Genomic DNA, 19380 nt, shown 5'->3' with positions numbered 1-19380 from the left:
TCCTTTCGTCCTCTTCCTCCTCGCTAACATCTTCCCCGGCCTCTATGGCCTCCTGCCTCTTGCGCGCAGCCCGCTCCTTCTTCTTCTCGAGCAACTTCTGTAGCTTCTTGGCCGAGTTGAAGACACCGTTGGTGCCCATTCCGCAAGCCGCGCACCCGGGATCGCAGCGATACCTATTGAGTGCGCACGCCTCGCAGAAATAGTGCCCGCACCGCGTCACTACGGGAGCTTTGTATGGGCCCTTGCATATGAAGCACGCAAACGGTATGTTCTCGAGCATGGCCTCCTCCTCGGCGTCCCGGTCGTCGTCGTTGTTGTCGGCGCCGTTTCGGTTCCGCCGGTCCGCGCTCGCCACAATCGTGCCCCCTACCGTCTTCTTCCCCTTGGTCACGTTCTCCCACTCCTTGTCAAGCTGCCACCCGTGCAGGTAGTTTTCTCGAGCGTGAAGGAATTTGCATGACTACGGTTTGTTTTTTCTTCCATATCAGTATATAGACCCGGTTGTGATGGGGTTAGGTTGGTTTGGATTAGATTAGGGATGATGAACTTACATCGCCAAAGCCGCAGAAGCCGGTTGTTTTGTAACTACGATATGATGAGACTCCCAAGTCAGCGAAGGTAGATACGCAGCTATGGGTGGGGGGTTATAGAGGGAAGAACTCACTCTTTGCACACATCAGGCGCCATATCTGTAATTGTAATCGTACGGATGTTTGTAGGCACCTTCACGGGCCCGACAATCCGCGAAGGCGCGTTCGGGTTCTTTTGTATGTACGAGGTCTGGTTGGCGAGGCCCTTGTAGGTACCGTCGGGGGGGTCCTGGGCGGCCTCTACGCTGCTGCTGCCAGCAGACTTCTTAGACTGCAGGGCGCGCGTGGAACCGAGCAAGCTCTTTGCCGAGAGAGCGCCGTCGACGTCCTCGTCGAACCAATTGCTCGACTTGGTCGCATCCTGATTGCTGTCGAGCCCGAGGCCGCGGTCGGCTTCGAAGATAGTGGCTGACGAGACGTCTGTCGCAGCAGCAGCTGCGGCCTTGTTTCTGGACACCGCTGTCCCAACACCCGTGTTGTTCTTCCTGCGCTTGACCCTCAGACCGGAGTCGTCCTCGGAAGATGAGAAATCGCTCGAGTCGTCGCTGGCTACTAGTGGAGGCGTCGCGGGTCGCTTTCGGATGTTTGCCTTGCCCTTTGCGCCGCGCTTCTTGAAGACAGCAGCAGGCGCGGTAGCTACGCCAGCTGCATCTCCAGACGCTGTATCGACATCCGCCATCTCTCGGGGGGTGGTTTGGGGTTAGGAGTTTAAAGGTGGCGTCTCTAGATCGCGTTGAACAGCGGTCTTGAATGTCCAGTGGCTGGTTTGGCTGCCGCACTTAGCTCGATTTACAATCAACGCAACGATACAGTGTACGCACTGTTAACCGCACTAGCTTCGGTCCGTTCCGAATAATGAGAGGTCTTGGAGCACTGTTGAATCCAAGATTCTGCTGGGTCGTAATTTACTACACACAACATAACCTAGCCCATACTTTTCCACCTGACTGCAACCCGTCGGCGCTGTTGTAAGGGCCGTTGACGACTCCGTGAACGACGTGGAATACAGTCTGTTGCCCGCGAAGTCCTTACTCGAAGGTCCTCGCGGTTGCCGTCTGGAAGCAACATACTGGCAGGACTGCCTGCAGCAGGGTTGTCAGTCGGCAGTCGAAGACTCCCGAGAAAATGCGCAACGAGCGCAGCAAGCTCAAGGCAGATGCGCTCGCCGAAAAGGTGCACGACGAACTGGAGCCGGTCGAGGACCTCAAAGAAGTGAAGCAGTTTGTTGACCATGCCCGCGCATAGCTTCAGCCTGGGGCAGCTGGCTATAACACTCGGGCGTCAGTGGCATCATTTTAGAGTTCGGCGTTTTCCGTTAGATATCTTACGACGGTATTTTGTCTCGACAGGGGCCAGAGAGTGCAGTGCATAGAAAGCTTGGGCCTTCATACTCCACAGAAAGACCTACTAGCACTACGGAGGACGCTATGGAGCACCTCGCGCCTGATTCTCGAAAATTTTGGTTTCAGTGTCCAGACTCGATCTATCTCACTGAACTGGGCGCGAGCGCTATCTAACTCCCTCGACATCTGGTGCAGACTGGATATTTCAATGCCAACCTAGGTTGAGGGGATTTGTCACCTGTTTATCCAGCCTCTGATCACCGCCAGGCAACATCGCAAGCACACCATTACAGGACGAGCCATGTGCTGCTGGGCTGGCTGCGTCTGGCCAACCTCTGCCGAGATTTGAAGCCGTGCCATCTCGACCGCGATCGCGATGCTGGAGAGGACCGCGGCTAGCCTCGAGCCGTGCAACCTCCAGCGAGTTCTCCCTGCCACCCTAAGGCCCCTGCGCAAGACGGCCCATCGGCCTCAACAGCTACAAACGACCTTCTGGAGCCATGGCGCCCCCGACATCGAGCTCCTCGACGCCTGCCTTTCTCTCACGCGCTTGCCATTACCATTGCCATTGCTCGCCCCAGCCGCCTCCAGCCCCCCCAGCCCTCCTCCCCCGTCGCAGACCCCTTCGGAGAAGAAGCTCGATTCAATGACGGCATCGGCTTTCCTGCTCGACTTCCTCTACCCCAGTCCAGCACTCGGCCTGCTACAGAGGCTACGTCCAGCCATCTCCGACAGCGACGGGTCGAGCCAGAGGGCGCGCTCTCTGCCCGGCCGCTTCTACACCTCCTCGATCCCCTATCCATCCCGTAGTGCTGCCGAGACTGAAGGCGCAGAAACGCAGCGAGATTCCTTTGCTGCGCTCGAGGCTGCTGCGAAAGCCGCGCATTCAGAGACGCAAAAACATGCCAAAGCCGCGGGCGCAGACAAGCAGGGAGGTGCATTTGTCTCAGATAAGCCGCCAAGCGAGATATCTGCCACGCTAGAGTTGATAGGGGTGAGCATTGGCCATCAGTCTCACGGAGATGGAGAGCGGGGGCTCTGTCAAGGTCAGGACTCGGCCCTGGATGGCCCTGCACTTCAGGTTCCCTCGCCCATCGGGGTCCGATCCTGGGAGGCTATGTCACTAGTGAAAATCCTGTCTTCGGAGCTAGGTCCCGACCAGGGTTCTTCCTACGATCGTATCTGGACCCTCTACTGCGATCTCGACTCTGTCCTCAAGGACGAGTATAGGACCGTCGTCATGGCGAAACTCGCCCAGTCAAGTCGGCAGGCAGACGCCACGAGAGTGTTGAAGCTCTTGGAGCTCTGCCCCGTACATAAGCGGAACTTGGACTCGCTGAATGCAGCTATCGACGCCCACCTCGTATTGCAGGACCCCAAGGCTGCCGTCGATATTTTCACGTCATCTCTAGAGCCCAAGGGCAACAACAACCGGGGGTTGGATATTTTGCTTGCTCACGGCCTCAAGGAACAGTTGTGGTCCTTGGTTCACGCCGCGCTGTTGATATGGCGGACTGCAGCGATTCCGGGAGCCGACCATCAGACAATGACGTTTGAACGCGTGGCCACCGTGCCAAGTTTTCCAGAACGGATTCAAGACTTGTACAGTTGGAGCGGATCGCGCGCGAGACCCGACCTTGATTATTTTATGAGGCTTCTGACCAACAAATCCATGCCCCTTTTCGAGCAGTCGAGCGCCGTCTTCATACTTGAACGTCTCCGACATGGATGCAAATCGACGTCAGATTATGAACGCGTATATGTCCCATATGCATCATACATTATCCACTGTGCTGAGAAGGGGCACAAGAAGCTTGCCGCTCGCCTTTACAGGCAATATCGGGCTTTTCCTGGCATGTCCATTACCAGCGGCGTCTTTCGAGCCATGATTTCTGTTCACTTTTCGGACGGGACAGTCGCGATGGAAGAGCTGCTCCGGGACTGGAAACTGACCGGCAAGGACATGACTCAATGGGGGTATCAAAAATTCCTAAGTTACTACGCCAACCGCGGCGATGTTGGGGCGGTAAAGCGACTCGCCCAGGAATATCTGGCGTGCCTACCCTTGCTTGCTCGGGAAGACACGTCGCTCACCATGAGTTTGATGCACGTTCATGCCGTGAGGGGCGAGCCCGAAGCCGCCCGCGAGGTGCTTGACGAAGTCGCCAAAACCATGCCCCCACCCACCAAGTACTGGAACGTCCTACTCAATGCTTATGCGCGTGCCTGGATGTATGACGAAGCCGTCAAGACATTCGTACACATGTTCGAGCAGAGCCAGGTCGACCACGTCAGTTTCGGGACTATCATGGGCATGTCGGGGGCCCGCGGCGACCTTGACTTCACTCTAGACCTCCTCCGCCTGGCAAAAGAGTTTGAGGTCGAGCCCGACATAGCTATGGTCGACGCCGTGGTTGAGGCATACTGTGAGAATGACCAGTTTTCCCAAGCCGAAGAGCTCTGTATCGCAGTCACCAAGGAACCTGGCCGTCACGACGGCTGCACTGTTCTTTGGAATACTCTGCTACATCACCACGGATTGCGGCGGGATCTAGACGCGGTTAACCGGCTTCTGGACGTCATGACCAGCCACCGCCTGCCGTACGACAATGATACCTATCGCCAACTCCTCTTGGCGCTCATGTATTGTAAGCAGTCGATGCACGCGTTCCGTCTGCTGAAGGAGGCCGAGAAGAACAAGACGTTCCACCCAACAGTTGAGCATTACATGATTCTCATGTCGGCTCTCATTGTTACCGGCGAACCAGACGCTGCGCTCAAGATCAACGACTTCTTGGCGGCGAAGGGAGTTCCCCCATCTGCTCAGAGAACAGCCAACACCATGAAGGCGCTACACCAGTTAATAAAGAAATATTCGGAGACACCATCGAGGAGCAAGCAAGTAGAGAAAGCACGGGTTTCGCTCAAGAACATTATCAGCATGACGGCGGGACAGAGCCAGAGCACTTCTCTTGACAGCGCGGTTGCTCCCGACGCTCGCTGGGCCGCCACACAGTCCTCCGAGGCCATCCTCATTCTGACCCAGATGCGAGATTTCTCAACCGTGGAAGAAATAGTCAACCTCTACCAGAGTCAGTTCCCATCCGAGCCAGGTAACGCTTCAATCAGGATGCTGCATGCAATCATGCTCGCCGATTTCGCCGAGGGAAACTACGACAAAGTCAGGGCAACATGGCGCATCGTCTTGGAAGCAGCCAAGCAAAGGCGCCAGGCACCCAAAGCCGGAGATAATACCACCAGGATCCTACCCAAATTCCGCTATGATCTCAGCAGCCCCCTCAAAACGATGCAGAGAGTTTGCTTTGTCGAGGGAGACGCGAGCGGGCTGGTGCAGTTGATTCCTCAAATCAAGGCAGACGGTTTTGAAGTGGACAGCAAGAATTGGAACATCAATGTGCAGCTACTCGCCAAAATGAAAATGTGGAATGAAGCTTTCGCCGTCTGCGAGAAACAGCTGATGCCGAACTGGACAGGTTGGTACCAAAACCGCCGTGTGAGAAAAAAAGTAAAAAATAATGATCTTCCCCTCGTATGGAGAAGACTCGGCTTTCATCTCCATCGCCCAAGACCAACTGCCCACACCCTACTTGTGTTGGCCAAGAAATACCAGGAATTGGATGAGATGAGGCACTGGTCCAGCAGAGTATCTTCGGCTCTCGACAGGATCGGCGAACAGTGTCCTCGCGTCATACACGCCCTGTCGACTTTGATCCGCGGTAGTTCGGAATTCGAAGTCGCCTTATTCAAGGACATGAAGTCCGAAGCCAAACCGGGAATTTTGGGCGTGATTGGTGTCGCCACAGTGGACAAGAACTATAAAGCCGAACCGGGGACTTTGGACGCGCTTGGTGTAGCTACAGTGGACAGGAACTATAAAGCCAAACTACTGAAAGCAAAGCAGCGCTATCTACTGAAGAAAAAGAGAAGGCTGGCGAAAAGGGCTGCTGCAGGCGTATCTACCAAAGCCAAACCACGCAAAGCAATACGGCCCTATCTAACAAGGAGAAGGCAAAGGGCGCGTCTGGTTCGTTGGAGAAGGCAGACGCGTATGAGAAGGCTAGGGAAGGAGGCTGCTGCAGACGTATCTACCGAAGAAAAACCGCCCTCTCGATCATCGGTACAGAGAAAGAGAAGGACGCGTCGAAGAAGAGAGGCGATGGCGGTTGCTGCAGACGTATCTACCGAAGCAAAACGGCCCTCTCGATCATCGGTACAGAGAAAGAGAAGGGCGCGTCGAAGAAGGGAGGCGATGGCGGCGGCTGGAGTAGTATTTACCGAAGCCAAACCACTCAAAGCAAAACGGCCCCCTCGATCATCGGTGCAGCAGAAAATGGAGGCGAAGGCGGCGCCTGCAGACGTATCTACCGAATTCAGCCCACCCGAAGCAAAACGGCCCTCTCGATCATCGGTGCAGAGAAAGAAAAGGGCGCAGGAGAGGCAGCAGAAAAGGGAGGCGAAGGCGGCGGCTACATACGTGTCTGCCGAAGTCAACCCACCCGAAGCAAAACGGCCCTCTCGATCATCGGTGCAGCAGAAAATGGAGGCGAAGGCGGCGGCTTCAGACGTGTCTACCGAAGTCAACCCACCCGAAGCAAAACGGTCCCCTCGATCACCGGCGCAAAGAGAGAGAAGGACGAAGCGGAGGAAGCAGAAAAGGGAGCCGAAGGCGGCGGTTGCAGACGTGTATGCATATTAACAGCGACCATAGATGAAATTATACTAGAGGGGGGTTTTCACATACAGCGCTTAGGCTAGAAACGGAGCAATTCCATGGTGTTACAAGGGCTTGTATAGTATACACCGAACGTGTAAATTAGTACCTTGTGTATATAAAATGAACGGAGCAATAGGACATCGGGTCTTGGGTCTCGAGGTCTTGGATAATAATTACCTACCTCTTCCCGCTACGCCAAACAAAAGTAGCAACAAGTTTCCTGTTGAACTCTGGTGACCTCTGCATATGTAAGAGTCACTAAAAGCTAAATTGGCGTGTGAATTATTATCTACCGCCGTCTCTTGCCCCCTTTTCTTGTTTCTTGCGTCTGTCGCACGCAGGATTCATGCCGCGACGAGTTAAAACGCCACTCTTGAAGATATCAGTTGATGGCATGCATGCGAGCAAATATTGTCCCACAAAATGCTGGGCTAAGTATTCTATCTAAATAGGTCTTTTAACTATTTACTTTAAAAAAATTTTAAGACCCCATGGAAGGTCCTCTGATGCTACTTGATGCTCAGGATGCCAAAAGTCCAAAAAGCACTCCATCAATATATCCTACATCCCACTCTACTGGCGGGCAGATAAAGCCCACTATAGATACACATATGCTAGCAGTCTTTTCCCTGCATTTTTATTTTTCCTGATATCCCCATTCCTCACCACGGAGCGTCTGGCCAGTTATTGATCTTGTTTTGGCCGCTACCAGTGTCTTCAGAGGCGACGATGACCTGGTCGCTACTCCCGCCGCCACCGCCGCCTTGGACCCCCAATGACCGCAACCGTTTGGACAAGAGACTTTCTGTCGATCCCGGGCCGCTGCTTTTTGACCCTAGTGTAAAGGCGTTGCCGCCATAACCAGCGTCTCCTTTGGTGAGCTTGTCATAGTTGCCGATATCGCTGCTAGCAGAGCGTGCGGCGCTGAAATGTGGCGTGGCCGGTGATTCGAGGCCGGTCATTTTTGTGTCCGGCTGGGAGAGTGACATCCAAGGTGAAGATGAAACGAGTGATTGCTTGCCTGGCGTAGCTATACTCACATCTGTGGCTTCGCTGCTCTCGGGGCCGTCTTGCAATTGCGGGTGGTGTGGCCTCTTTCGTGCTGAAGGGAGGAGTAGTCCCAATGGTGTCGCTTCAACCGGCACATTATTCCCTAGCCCGCCGATTCCAGAAAACGGCGAGCTCGCTTGAGTTGCCATGCTTGTCGGCATTGCTGGTAAGTCTGGCATTAAACTGTTGCCGTCCAAGCCATCATAGGACTGAGAACTCTGGTAGTGGGCAAACGAGAACCCAGAGCTGCGTCTCCTAAAGGCCTGCTCTGCTGCCAGCAAAGCCCCAGGACCATGGAACTGGTTCGGGGCCAGAGGTGGGTGCATAGATCGTGCCGGCTTGTACGGCGTGAATCGCGGCTCTGGGTACGTTATCTCGTTGCGGAGTTTTTCCTTGTCGTCTGGAACTCTATTGGCAAAAACGACTCGAATATCCTTGTAAAGGTAGAAACGCCCCTTCGATGGACAGCATATATGCAGATGTACGAGGTACCGGAGAGTCGGACGGGTTGGAGTCTCGCTCTCCATCCGGTCTGGGATGTTGTCGATGGTGGGACCAGCAGAGTAACTCCGTTGGCGTATAAATGTCTTCGTCCCTGGCTCCATGCCTGCCAAATCATATGGGACAAGGTACAATTTGACGGCGGTCTTGTTCTGGTTCTTGATGATTATCTGGAGTTGCCCCTTCTCTGGGATACGATATCGACCGCCGGGAGGGGCTTTTGGTGATCTTGCTCTCCTCTTTTGTTTTGCCATTTTGCGGGCATCCCCTTCAGACAGGTCTGCCGGGTCGTCTTGCATATATGACTCGTCGTCTAGGACTTTGAGCTCAGCTGCGTATCTCATCTGCAGTTTCCGTTTGCTCCTCTGGGCTTCTTCGGGGTTTGGGAGACCATTTTCCAAGTCGATCTGACCGACGTATGGACTTGGGCCATCCTCGGTCTTGGTCCTCCCGTGGGATGTGCTTCCATAATTGTAGAAAACGGCCGAGAAAGGAAGCGTCACATGAGACGGGCAACGGAGGCTTGGCTTGCACTTTCCGAGGCCTAGGACACCAATCTGCGCTGTGAACTCCAATGGCTTGGATGGGGTTGTGGACATGCGGCCCCTGAGAATACTCTCCTCGTAGGATCCTACCAATGATGCGTGCTGCAATGGCGATACTTCGGAGCTAAATGATGGCCGTCTTGGCCGGAACAAGGCGGGTGTCTGAGGCAGCGAGCCAGCAAACGAAAAGGTGGGCGTCGACGTCAGAGAGCGGCGGGGTTGGTGGGCTTGGTAAGGATAGGTGCTCTCGCGGCGATGAGGGGGTTGTTTATGGTTCGTAGAAGTAGCGTATGTCGAGGATTGGGCAAAGTGGAGGGTGTGCCTCCGGGGATTACGAGCAGTGGCTGCGGCAATCCTGATGCTATCCAAGGGCAATGTCAAGTCAATGTCTTCGTTGCTTTCGGACTGGACAAGTGGGCTCGTCGGTGGCTTGTAGACAAAGCTTGACGAGACGGAAGAAGACAGCGAGGAAGGGCCCGAGGTCCTAAACGCATCCCTCCTGTAGTCGGCTGACAGCTTGGTGAAGTCAAAGGCACTGAAACCCCTGGGTGGCGAGGTGGACATCCACGGTGTGCTAGCAGAAGCGAAGTGGCCATCTTCGTCCCGCGATCCTCCCTCGTGACGGCGGCGACCAAACAGAGAAGACTCATCCGGGGTGAAGTTTCCGCTGTGAAGGGCGGACCGCGGGCGCTCAATGGCCAGTCCATCCTGCATTAGCACATCGTCGGCTAGGTCGACTTCGAGGGTACCCTCTGGCTTGGTATTTGAGTCTGGCTTCTCGGGCGTGATGGTGGGAGCAGGCAGCAAGCTCAGAGACTGCGAGGTAGGCGTTTGCTGTTGGGGGGTGCTGGGAGGGGAGGGAGAATACGTCCTGTTTTGCAGGTATAACGACTCGAGACGCACGTGGTGGTTTGGTACCCACGTGGGACTCTCGCCCCTCTTAAGACGCTCGATGAGCTCGGCCCTATCGGAAACGGCACTCGGCAGGGGTTGCTCGGGGGTGGCAGGCTTCCTGGGCGGGCTGTCAAGAAGAGGTCCCTCGCATAGCTCAGTCCTGATACTTTCCTCCGACACCCGGCGGCTCAAGGGCCGCTCAAGACGGGACAGGACATGAAATGGCACCGGATCGGGGGAAAGCGGAGGGGCATCGGGGACAACATCCTGAGGTCCCGAATCCGAACACGGACCGGGACCCGGACGCTGCTCCTGGAACATGGGCATGGTGGGAAACTGAAAGGGCAGGGCGTCAGAGTAGAGTCGACTCAGTCGAGCGCCAGGGGTCAAGCGTCAAATAGTGGCCAAGAAGACCGACAGCTATTAACAAAGCAGCATCAACAGTAATTCGGGTGGAAATCAGGTTATGTCTGGAAAGCTGCCCATGGCTGGGACGCTTCTTTGCTTCTTTGTTGCCCGGCTCGTCTGACGTTGTCTTGTCTTGTCTTGTCTTGTCTGGTTTTTGTCTGGAGTCGATGCTGGCTCGACTTGGGAGGAAGGCCTGAGGTGGCGTCTTCTTTGAGCAAGTAAGTACTTTAGGTTAGGCACTTGTTGGAGGCTGGAGAGGTTTGAGACCGAGACCATCGAGGACCTTTGGAGCAGGTCAAAGTCGCAGTCGGCGGCGGCGGCGGTGGCGGCAGCGGCTAAGCACCAGGCACATCATCCATCGCCCAGGCCTCGGGATGGGGATCAATTAGGATAGGAATCTCCCAAAACCAAGCAAGCGGCGCTGCACAGCACTGCACAGCTGCCACAGCACAGCACTGCACTGCACTGCACTTTCACAGTATCACGTCAGTCCAATGGATGGAAGTCGGATTCGGATTTGACTGGTTTCGCCAAGCTCGTCAAGGGGCGGCGGGCTTAAGCGGCTTGGAAAATCAAGAAGAGGCGCGGAACGACAAGGCCAAGCAGTCCAGAATCAAAACCCGGTGGAGAAAGAGAGGACTGGAAACAATGGAAAACCACCACAGCAGGTACGGATGGATGCGGAATAGAGGAGACTGGTCTAGATGAAATGACGCTGTATGTACTGGGTGCAGAAGTTCGCAGGCTCGTCGTCACTTGATGGAAGCTTTAGTTCAGATCCGCCGCTGAGGTGGTTTATAACAATCTCATGGTGACGTGACGCACAACTCGACTCGGCGACGTTGCCAGCACGACTCGGCGACGATGCCAGCACTGCAGCGCTTTCCCATTTGTAACTCCAGGTTCAGGGCAGTCCAGCCCCCTCCAGCACTCAGCAGCAGCAGCAGCAGCAGGGCAGGTGCAGGGGGTACATCTGCGTGTCCGCTACGTGTGTGTCGGCCCCTGTCCATGTCTGCCGTGGTTGCCCGCTAGGGAATTCTGGAGCTGTTGTGGAGCAGCACAGGCTTACCTTTCTCCGGCGTGTTAGTGGGTGCCGTGGAAGTGAGCCAGCCAGCCAATCCGGGCGAGCCAACCCAACTCAATCCAATCAATGTACAGGGGCACAAGACCAACTGTGAAGGCGGTGTCAACCTCCTTTAGGATCGACCTGACCAGCCAGTGGCCGCCCAGGAAGTTGCCGCGAACTCAACAAGCTGGAGTGCCACGACAGCCTGCCTGCTTGTGCTTGCTCCCTCTCCCTTTTGTAGGCTGCAAGCAACTTCCCTTCCCCGATCCGCATATTGATTGGAGCGGCAGTTTGAAGCACATCTCTGAAGCCACTGCCCACTGTGAGTCGTGAACCAAGCCTAGATAGGTACCTACCGTATCAATGGTTGAAGGAGGGAGGCTCGCAATCCAGTTCATGTTGGCGCGTCATCCCTGAAGATAAGGTACATACTGAGGTATTTACCTTGGGTACTCCGTCCTTGACTTTACGTTCTGGCTTCGAGGACTAAGCTGTCCATGTGACTTCATGTTATCGTGGGGGAGCAACAACCAGCAATGGCCAACCCCGCCGAGCCTGATGGGCGTTTGGTCACCCAACGCAAGGGAGCTAAGTTTCAGGTCCCGTGCCTTGCTGGCCTGTCTGCCAACCTCAAGTTCTCCAAGATATGTTGGGTGTTTCGTATGTCTGAGAAATGATACATCATGGCGAGTACTTAGTCTCTCTCTCATAGTTCATCGAAGTGTTCCATAGTTACATGTTCTCTCGTGTGAGCGTAGTGTGCTAGGTTTGAGGTCGACTTCCACCATCTGCCACTGTGTGATCTCATGAGCGCTCACAGTCCAAGCGAATGAGTTGGCGCTGGTCTGGCCAACCGCTCCTCAACGGCGGGGTTATCCCTGATCTGGAATCCGTTATTAAACAGCCCTGAATATTAAATAATAACGTGTAATGTGAAAACAAAAAGGACCAGATGGCCTGTCTCGGGGCCTTTTTAATAGTCGTTTTGGTGTTCCCGCTCCAAGTCCAGCAACTTGGAAGTTCGGAAGTTCTTTACCGTTGAGTTGGGACCCCTGCCGCCGGGAACTGAACTGCCAGGATTGAATGCTGCACCCGACCCCACCTGACCTGAAAACTGCCTGGTGGCACCCTCACCGCCCACAAACCTCGGATGCTTGATCGCGATAACATGGCAGAATGAATGCTGTTCCTTATCGGGGGGGTTTTTTTCTTAGAGGAAAAATAGTTGCGATCGCAGCTTCAACGAGAGCGACCCGGAGCTCACCCACACTAGTAAATAAAATCATATTTCGCCCTTTTTTCGCAAGCAGCTGGCGGCTTCTCATCCAGAATTGCAACACCTCCAAATTACGGAGAAAGGTGGCAAACCAGCGAACATGTCTACCAAGCGAGCCCGTGACGACCAAGCCGGCGCTGGCGCCGCTCATGATGATGGGCCGAGAGACACCAAAAAACCCCGACACGGCTTCCGAGTTGGCCCCGCAAACCTGCCAGACGGGCCATGGCGACGCAAAGGTGATTTTGACGAAACCAGATTCCCTGTTCATGTGGGCATGCATATGCTAACCTCAAAACGCAGTAACCAAAATCAAGCAGGACCTCATCGCCAAGGTTAAGGTGAAGAAGCAGTACGCCAAAGTCAAGGCAGAGTTCCAGCAGAAGCAGGAAGAGAGCCAGCAGAAACAGCACGGAGCCGAGGCCGACCAAGAAGCGCCAGAAAATGACGATAGCAACCAGCCGCCCGCGCCAATGCACCCCGAGCGGCTGGCCATGCTTGACGACACGGAACCCCAGCCGGACGCAGCCGCGGACGGCGAAACCAACAAGAAAATGACAAAGAGGAAAGGGCGAGGGGAAAAGCTGACAGGCGCAAACGCCGACAAGCCCGATGCCGACATGTCCAGGGCTGACAACCCCCGGATCCAGGCCGTTGTCGATGTTGATCCCAAATCGGACGAGAAGGCGGCGGCCGTAGACTACCAAGGCTGGGAAGAGAAGCGCCAGAGCCACCGCCAGCGCCGGCCGGGGTATTTCGACAAGGAGCTTGAGGTGGCGGAGCACAAGAAGCGCGAGGCCGAGGAGCGGGCCGCCGAGATTGCGCGGCGCGAGGCGGAGAAGCAGCGGCGGATCGCGGACCGGGAACGGTTCCGCAAGGCTATGGCCAAGGCGAAGGAGCCCGGCCGCGACGGGAAGCGGAAAGTCGGCCGCGAGAGCCGCATACTGCTTGAGCGAGTCCAGAGGATTGTGGGTGCCCCTTGAGAAGCCACTGTTCCCTGTGTCGTCTCGTCTTGAGCAGTCCCCTCGGAGTTTTGCGCACATAGTGTAGGCAGTTGACAAGTTCTGGGGAAGAGGGCCAACACTTGTAGGCATAACCTCCAGCCATGAATGAAATAAAATGAAAATAATATGATCGGGGATTCTCTCTTGGACTTCGTCCTCGTCACTGCCGGTATTTGACACATGCCTAGCCAAGCTGGGAATAATGTATCACTGCTAAGGAGCGAAGCGGCAGACAACAAGTCAACACTTAAAAAAAATTAGTAGATAGAGCGACGTCAGTAAACCAACTCTTATCATTTCGCCCCCGAGAGGCTTGTTTGGGGAGGCTCGCCACTAGGAAACCCAATCTCTCCAACCTCCCACACACACATAGATCACATTATTCTTCCTTGTTAGCCCACTGTTGATAGCCTGCCTGTCCGCTTTACGAGGCGTAAAGACAGCATCATTAAACCCTCCTTCCGCCGCTTTCCCCCTTGCCCGGCTGATAAACATCCCCGACTCGTCGGGACGCCCCCAGAAAGGACCAAGACCATCAATCAACGAAGGGGTCGTTGCCAGGGAACAACCCGCCTAGAGCTATGCCCTCCACACGATACTCCACCACAGAGTAAAGTAGATAGGAGAGGGAGGGGGAAAAAGAAGATGAAGCAGGATATTGTCAAGATTAGAGAGTCCTATCACCAAAAGTAGCATTAAACGTAGCTCTAGTAGCATACAAGCACGAAGCGAGAAGAAAAAGAGCGCATCGTGATTCATAAGAGGCGCGGCGAGACAAGCAGTTATAGAGACAAGAGAAAAAAAAAGAGAAACTTCATTCCGTTCCTGTCTTTGTCTGTAGTGTCTGCGCCACCAAGCTAGTATATTGGTCTGCCTGCCTGTCCACCTCGTTTTCTCTCTCTCGGTGAGAGAAGGAAAGAAAGCGTGTCTGACTCCCCAGAGCTGAATGATAGTGACCGTGAATTCAGATTTTTTTTCTTATCTTGGCAAATAAAAAATAAAAATAAAAAACACATCGAAAAGAGGAATAAAGTACCGTAGCTAGTAAAGTTGTTGGGGAGAATGTCAATAAGAAGGAGAAAAGGGCGAAGAGAAAAGTTTCCATACAGCAGAACCTCTGTGGTTGACTGTTTCCCCAATCGTACGCACGCAAAATACAACAAAGCTCAAGAAGTCATACCAAGAAGGAAGAAAACGCCACCCCCAAAAAACACAGCTCTTTCCTCCCGCCTCTTTCCCATCGCCCTGCTAAAATGAAAAATAAGTCGAATGGGGAAATTTTATGTACAAGTCGCGTTCAGGACGAACCTCCCCAATTTCGTTTCGCCTTTGAGGGGTAATGAGTTCTGCGGGCATGAATAATAGATGATAAAGAGCAGGCTATGCCTCGCCAAAGACGGTGTGGCTATTTTCAATCAAAAACTGCACAGCAAGGTTTTTCGCGTGCATGTCGGTCATTTCTTTCTCGAGGCTGTGGTCCCTCATAATAGTGGGCGCAAAAACAACAGCCAGATTTTTGGGTGTCATCTAGAGAGTCCGAGGTTAGCTAGTTGTTGCGCCGTCCGACTAAGATGGATAGCACATACAAGGTTTTCCCGCTCTCTGCTTGCCACGCGCGCGAGATGAAACATGAGAAACTCGAGACAGTCGCGATGCTTCGCAGGGAGCATATTGAGGGTCGTTCTTAAGTGGGAACAACGCTCCGAGTCGTTTTGTATCGCTTTATGAACAGTTAGTTACCAGAACCGGGCCGTCGAAAGAACACGGGAGCAAACTTACAGCTCGACTCCAAGAACCGCTCGTACACCTCAAAGGTAAGCAGGGGATTCGGTAGCTTGCGGAAGTACTGCTTCAGCACGCTGGTCACAGCCGTGATGTCCAAAGCCGGGTCTGAGATGTCGTAATCCTCGTTCTTGTCGAAGCCCTCCTGTATCACCTTGACCAGCGCATTCCCGCCCGTCTTTCGATAAATGCCCTCGACGTCCATACCGCGCAGCTCAACCTCTTCGATGCAGCGAGTGACGACGCTGGGTATCTGGCGCCGCTCATAGTCAGTTCGCTCGACCAGATCCGAGCCGAACAGCGTGCTGGGCGCCTCCGCAATCGTCGCGGTGGAGACATTTGCCGCCGATGTTGACTTGGCCATATTAGGCTTCTTGCTGAAGAAGCCAAAACCTTGGCGGGCGTTCTCGCTGGCGATTCGGTTGGGGCCATTCATAGGAGTAACCGTGGCAGGGGACTCAAGCGGGACAACCGTCATGTTATAAGGGAGCCCAATACTGTCTACACCGGGCCCCTGGATTTGCTGGGCGCGGGTTTGTTCCTGCTGCTGGAACGCCACGGCCGCACGGTTGATGCCCTTCGAAATGTTGTGTGCCACCTTGCTTGAACCTTTCTTCCAGTTGAATTTCTTGACCTGGCCCTTTCGAATGTTAACAACTGTGGGTCCTTCGACAACCTGGTCCTCTGCGTCTGTGCCGACCATGGTCGTTCCCGTCTGTAAGCTGGCAGAATCCATATTGACCGAAGCGCTCGATACTCCTTTGGCGTGGCTGTAAATACCCAGCCCGTTGGGCGACCGCAGGTCGGAGATATTGGCTTGGTGCTTGAACCGCTCCTGGATTTGGTGTGTCAAATCGTTGTTGAGGTCGGCTAGTTGCGCATTCTTGGACGAGAGTTGCTCAAATTCCATCAAGGCTCGATCGCGATCCGCAACCACCTGATTTTTTTCATCCACCAACTCATCACGCTCGGCGTGAAGCTGCTCAATTGCAGCACCCATGTTCTGCTTTAGTTTTTCCAACTTCTGAACGAACTCTTTGATTGCAGATTCCTCGAGCTCACGAGGGTCGAGGGCCTCGTTGGTCTTTTTGGCGCGTTCCACGTAGCCGGCCAGAACCTCGAGCTCCCGAATCATGATCTCAGTCTGCGTGTCGAGCACAGAGACCGTCTTTCGCTTTTCAAGAAGTCTCTTGTTGAGATTCTTCATATCCTTCTCCGTGTTAAACTGTCGCTCGAGCTCGGCCACCCGCTGCTCCGAGTTCCTGAGCTGCCGCTTCAACACTGCAGTATCGTCTTGCGCCGTACCCGACAAAGAGATGGGGCTACTGGTTTCGTGGCTGTGCCCGCCATTCATCGGATCCTCGGCAATTGGTGTTCGTGGCCAGCGTGGCGATGTGGTTCCCCTCGTGGTCTCACTGACGCTCCTGCTGTGGCCGAGCCTGTTGTTCTGGTTGCCAGACTCCATGCTGTTGTTTCTTCCATGTCGGACAGCATTCGACACACGACGCAGGATTGATGAAGAACCCTCGTCGGTGCCCAGAATCCTTGCCATGTCTTCATCCATACTGAAATCCCCGCCGGCGCTCCAACGGGGTAGCTTGGGCGACACCTTGGGCTCCGGAATCTCGTTGGTCGAACCCGCCGACTCCTTGGGAGCCTGGCTAGGGGGTTGGGGTGGTGCCCTCGGCTGCATGTAAGTAGTGCTCATTTTTGTCTCGGGAATAGGTGGCCTGGTTGGCGTTTGCTGGCTTGCAGAAGCAGCCTCATCGGAGATGCCAAACTGGGGAGCAGGCCCTGACGGGGGGTCGCCATTGACTAAAAGCAAGTATATTAGCTGAAGGGGCATCTTGAGCATGAGGTGGGCATTGTCGGCTTACCATTTCGAGCCGTACCAGCAGGAAGTTCTTTCCGCTGAATAGATCTTGCGCCAGGCACATCTACTCGGCCAGAGCTCAGCGAGTCAATCGACGGTCGAACCGCCTCTTCTTCCTTGGATCGCGAGTCTTGTGATAGCCTGGGCGTCGGAGTCTTGTCTGCTTGCCCGAGAAGTGTAGGGGAGTCTGTTATTGTAGCGATCGGGGCCACGTCTTTGGAACGCTGTGGACCATTGGCGGTCTTTCCAGTATTGCCGTTATCAAGGGTATTACTTGACACGGAGTTGCTTCTAGAGCTGATCAGCTTCTTGCTTTTCGGGGCGTCCTGCAATTTGAACTCTTCGTTGCTGCCTTGTGTCTTTCCAGCCTGGATCTTCCTATCCTCTGTGGGAGGAGCTCTTGGGTTCCCGTTCCTATCGTTCCTCTTTGAAAGCTTCCGCATGGGGCGGTCCTGGGGGCTTTCGTATTCCGAAGACGGCTGCCTTCCCTTCTCCTGAAATGCAATATGGGGGGTAGAGGCTTGCGAATCGGACTTCTTCTCAGAGGTTGCACCTGGCTTTGCCGAGCCAAAGTAATCCTTTTCCTTGTTTTTCCTACTCGCGTCTGTAAAGGCATCGGAGGCTGCTGAATGGGGTGTGATTGCCGGTACAGGGTTGGGATCAAGTGCAACGGGGATAAAAAATCCTTCGTTATCTGCGCTGACGAGATCCCCGGATATGATTGTCGAGTTTCGATTGTTCTTGTAGCTCTGCGCGGGCGGAGCGAGAGCCGAGTCTTTGCTCTGCTCCAGCAGCCTTTCCGGGGAACGATCTGGTCTGGAGCTGCTTCGTGACGAGGACTCGTTTCTCCCGTAGGCGGCACGGGGACGTGGGGACAGCTCGGTCGGCGTGTCCGAGTCCGGGGTGGCCCGTTCGGCAGTGAAGCCCAGGGGAGGAACGGCATTGGGCGGAAGCGCAGGTAGGGACTTATCCGTAACCATCGGAGAGCCATCTTTGTCTCGCGACTTTGCTTGTGCAGCGGCTTTTGATTTCTTGCGCCGTCTCGCCATGAGAGACTCGTGGCAGTTCATACAGAAAATGCCATGGGATGTCCTTGCATACCGTAGGTTCTCGATCTTCCTCTTGCAGTTCCTACAGCGAAAGCATGTTGCGCAAAAGGCTTGGTCTCCGGTGAGGATGGCCAAGTCTTCAATCTTATTACCGCAGGCGCTGCAGCTGTAGGTACAATTATTGCAGATGAGGGACCCATCTCCAAGAAGAAGCAGATTCGCATCAGAGTCGAGGAGGGTATTGCAGGTGTTGCATCGAAAGCAGTTAAGATGCCATCGGTTTCCAGCTACAGCAAGGTCAGTACAAGACAAATAGAAACTGTCGTCGGCGCTGCCGATATCATTCTGCGGGATCAAGATGGAGGCATCTCCGTAGTTTGTAAGACTCTGGAGGGATCGCGCGGACGTACCGAGTTCGAAGGCCTTGCCCTCTTCTAGTATCTGCAGGAACAAAACGGTTAGGTCTAACGAAACAGGGCACCAGAAAAGGCGAAGGCCATACCTCTCCGCAGCCTTTGCAAGGAAAGACATCTTCTGCATCCATAGGAGCATCCAGGTATTCGTCCATGGCTGCCGTCATTATGCGGTTTATTAGCCGAGTAGGGCGGCGCTACGAGTCGTAGAATGAAGAGTAGGGCGACTAGAACTTTCGAACGATGGAGCGGCGACGGCAAGGGCGCCAGGATATTACATCGAGAGCGCCCTCCCAATTGCAAGACGGCGGCCGGTCTGTTCGAGTTCGGCGCTGTGAAATTAGGAGGATGCGAAGCTTGGGGGGGGCGGGAGGAAGTCGGGCCTCGACGTTTTGGTTGAAATAGCTTGTGGTTGTCCGTCGTCGTGGACGTGGACGACGAGAGGGGATCGTGATTGTGTGGTGCACTCCAGAAGTTCCAATTGCTTGCGTGGCTGGCTGACTGGCCGGGTTTAGCAGTGCTGTTTCCTCGTCAAAAGGGATTGAATGCTCCTCCTCTGCGGGTAGGCCGACCAAGCCAGGGGAGTTTGGTAAGTTAGCATCCCAGCAGGGGCCAGGCAGGGGCAGCCGTCGCTTTCGCAGGGGTTATCCAGGGTCCAATTACCGCCTCGTCTTGTTAAGGCACGAAACTGAAATCGGCCTCCATCCAATGCGCCCACATTTACACCACCCACCGGATTCTACGGTAGGTATCTTAGGCATCTTCAGCTACATATGAGGAAAATAAAATAGCTAGATATGCAGCACTACTTCAGGGCCGTAACAGCGGCTTTCCCCGAGAGTTACCGAGGA

General features: G+C 54.6%; 5 protein-coding genes across 5 annotated transcripts; 2 read left to right on the top strand and 3 right to left on the bottom strand.

Annotated features, from left to right (window-relative positions):
* Positions 1-7: 7 nt before the first annotated feature.
* B0T26DRAFT_600168 (uncharacterized protein) lies at positions 8-1221 on the bottom strand (the record flags this gene model as incomplete). Its single annotated transcript, XM_060435712.1, has 3 exons — positions 8-460; positions 552-585; positions 665-1221. Coding segments are annotated over 3 exons (1044 nt in total), but the record flags the coding sequence as incomplete, so codon positions are not given.
* A 1088-nt stretch (positions 1222-2309) lies between these two features.
* B0T26DRAFT_623116 (uncharacterized protein) lies at positions 2310-5705 on the top strand (the record flags this gene model as incomplete). The annotated part of the gene is made up of 2 exons (XM_060436109.1): positions 2310-2876; positions 3096-5705. Coding segments are annotated over 2 exons (3177 nt in total), but the record flags the coding sequence as incomplete, so codon positions are not given.
* A 1733-nt stretch (positions 5706-7438) lies between these two features.
* On the bottom strand, positions 7439-9889 carry B0T26DRAFT_627423 (uncharacterized protein; the record flags this gene model as incomplete). The annotated part of the gene is made up of 2 exons (XM_060436205.1): positions 7439-7721; positions 7845-9889. Coding segments are annotated over 2 exons (2328 nt in total), but the record flags the coding sequence as incomplete, so codon positions are not given.
* Positions 9890-12508: 2619 nt separating this feature from the next.
* B0T26DRAFT_674023 (uncharacterized protein) lies at positions 12509-13391 on the top strand (the record flags this gene model as incomplete). The annotated part of the gene is made up of 2 exons (XM_060439665.1): positions 12509-12647; positions 12712-13391. The coding sequence occupies 2 exons, from the start codon at positions 12509-12511 to the stop codon at positions 13389-13391; spliced, it is 819 nt and encodes a 272-aa protein (XP_060298225.1).
* Positions 13392-14792: 1401 nt separating this feature from the next.
* B0T26DRAFT_674022 (uncharacterized protein) lies at positions 14793-18696 on the bottom strand (the record flags this gene model as incomplete). Its single annotated transcript, XM_060439664.1, has 6 exons — positions 14793-14939; positions 14999-15132; positions 15192-17009; positions 17072-18403; positions 18527-18557; positions 18619-18696. The coding sequence occupies 6 exons, from the start codon at positions 18694-18696 to the stop codon at positions 14793-14795; spliced, it is 3540 nt and encodes a 1179-aa protein (XP_060298224.1).
* Between the last annotated feature and the right edge of the window lie 684 nt (positions 18697-19380).

Source organism: Lasiosphaeria miniovina, assembly GCF_030549165.1.
Source record: "Lasiosphaeria miniovina strain SMH2392-1A chromosome Unknown B0T26scaffold_3, whole genome shotgun sequence".
Taxonomy (NCBI): Eukaryota; Fungi; Ascomycota; class Sordariomycetes; order Sordariales; family Lasiosphaeriaceae; genus Lasiosphaeria; species Lasiosphaeria miniovina.
This window is presented reverse-complemented; position numbering and strand designations above follow the sequence as displayed.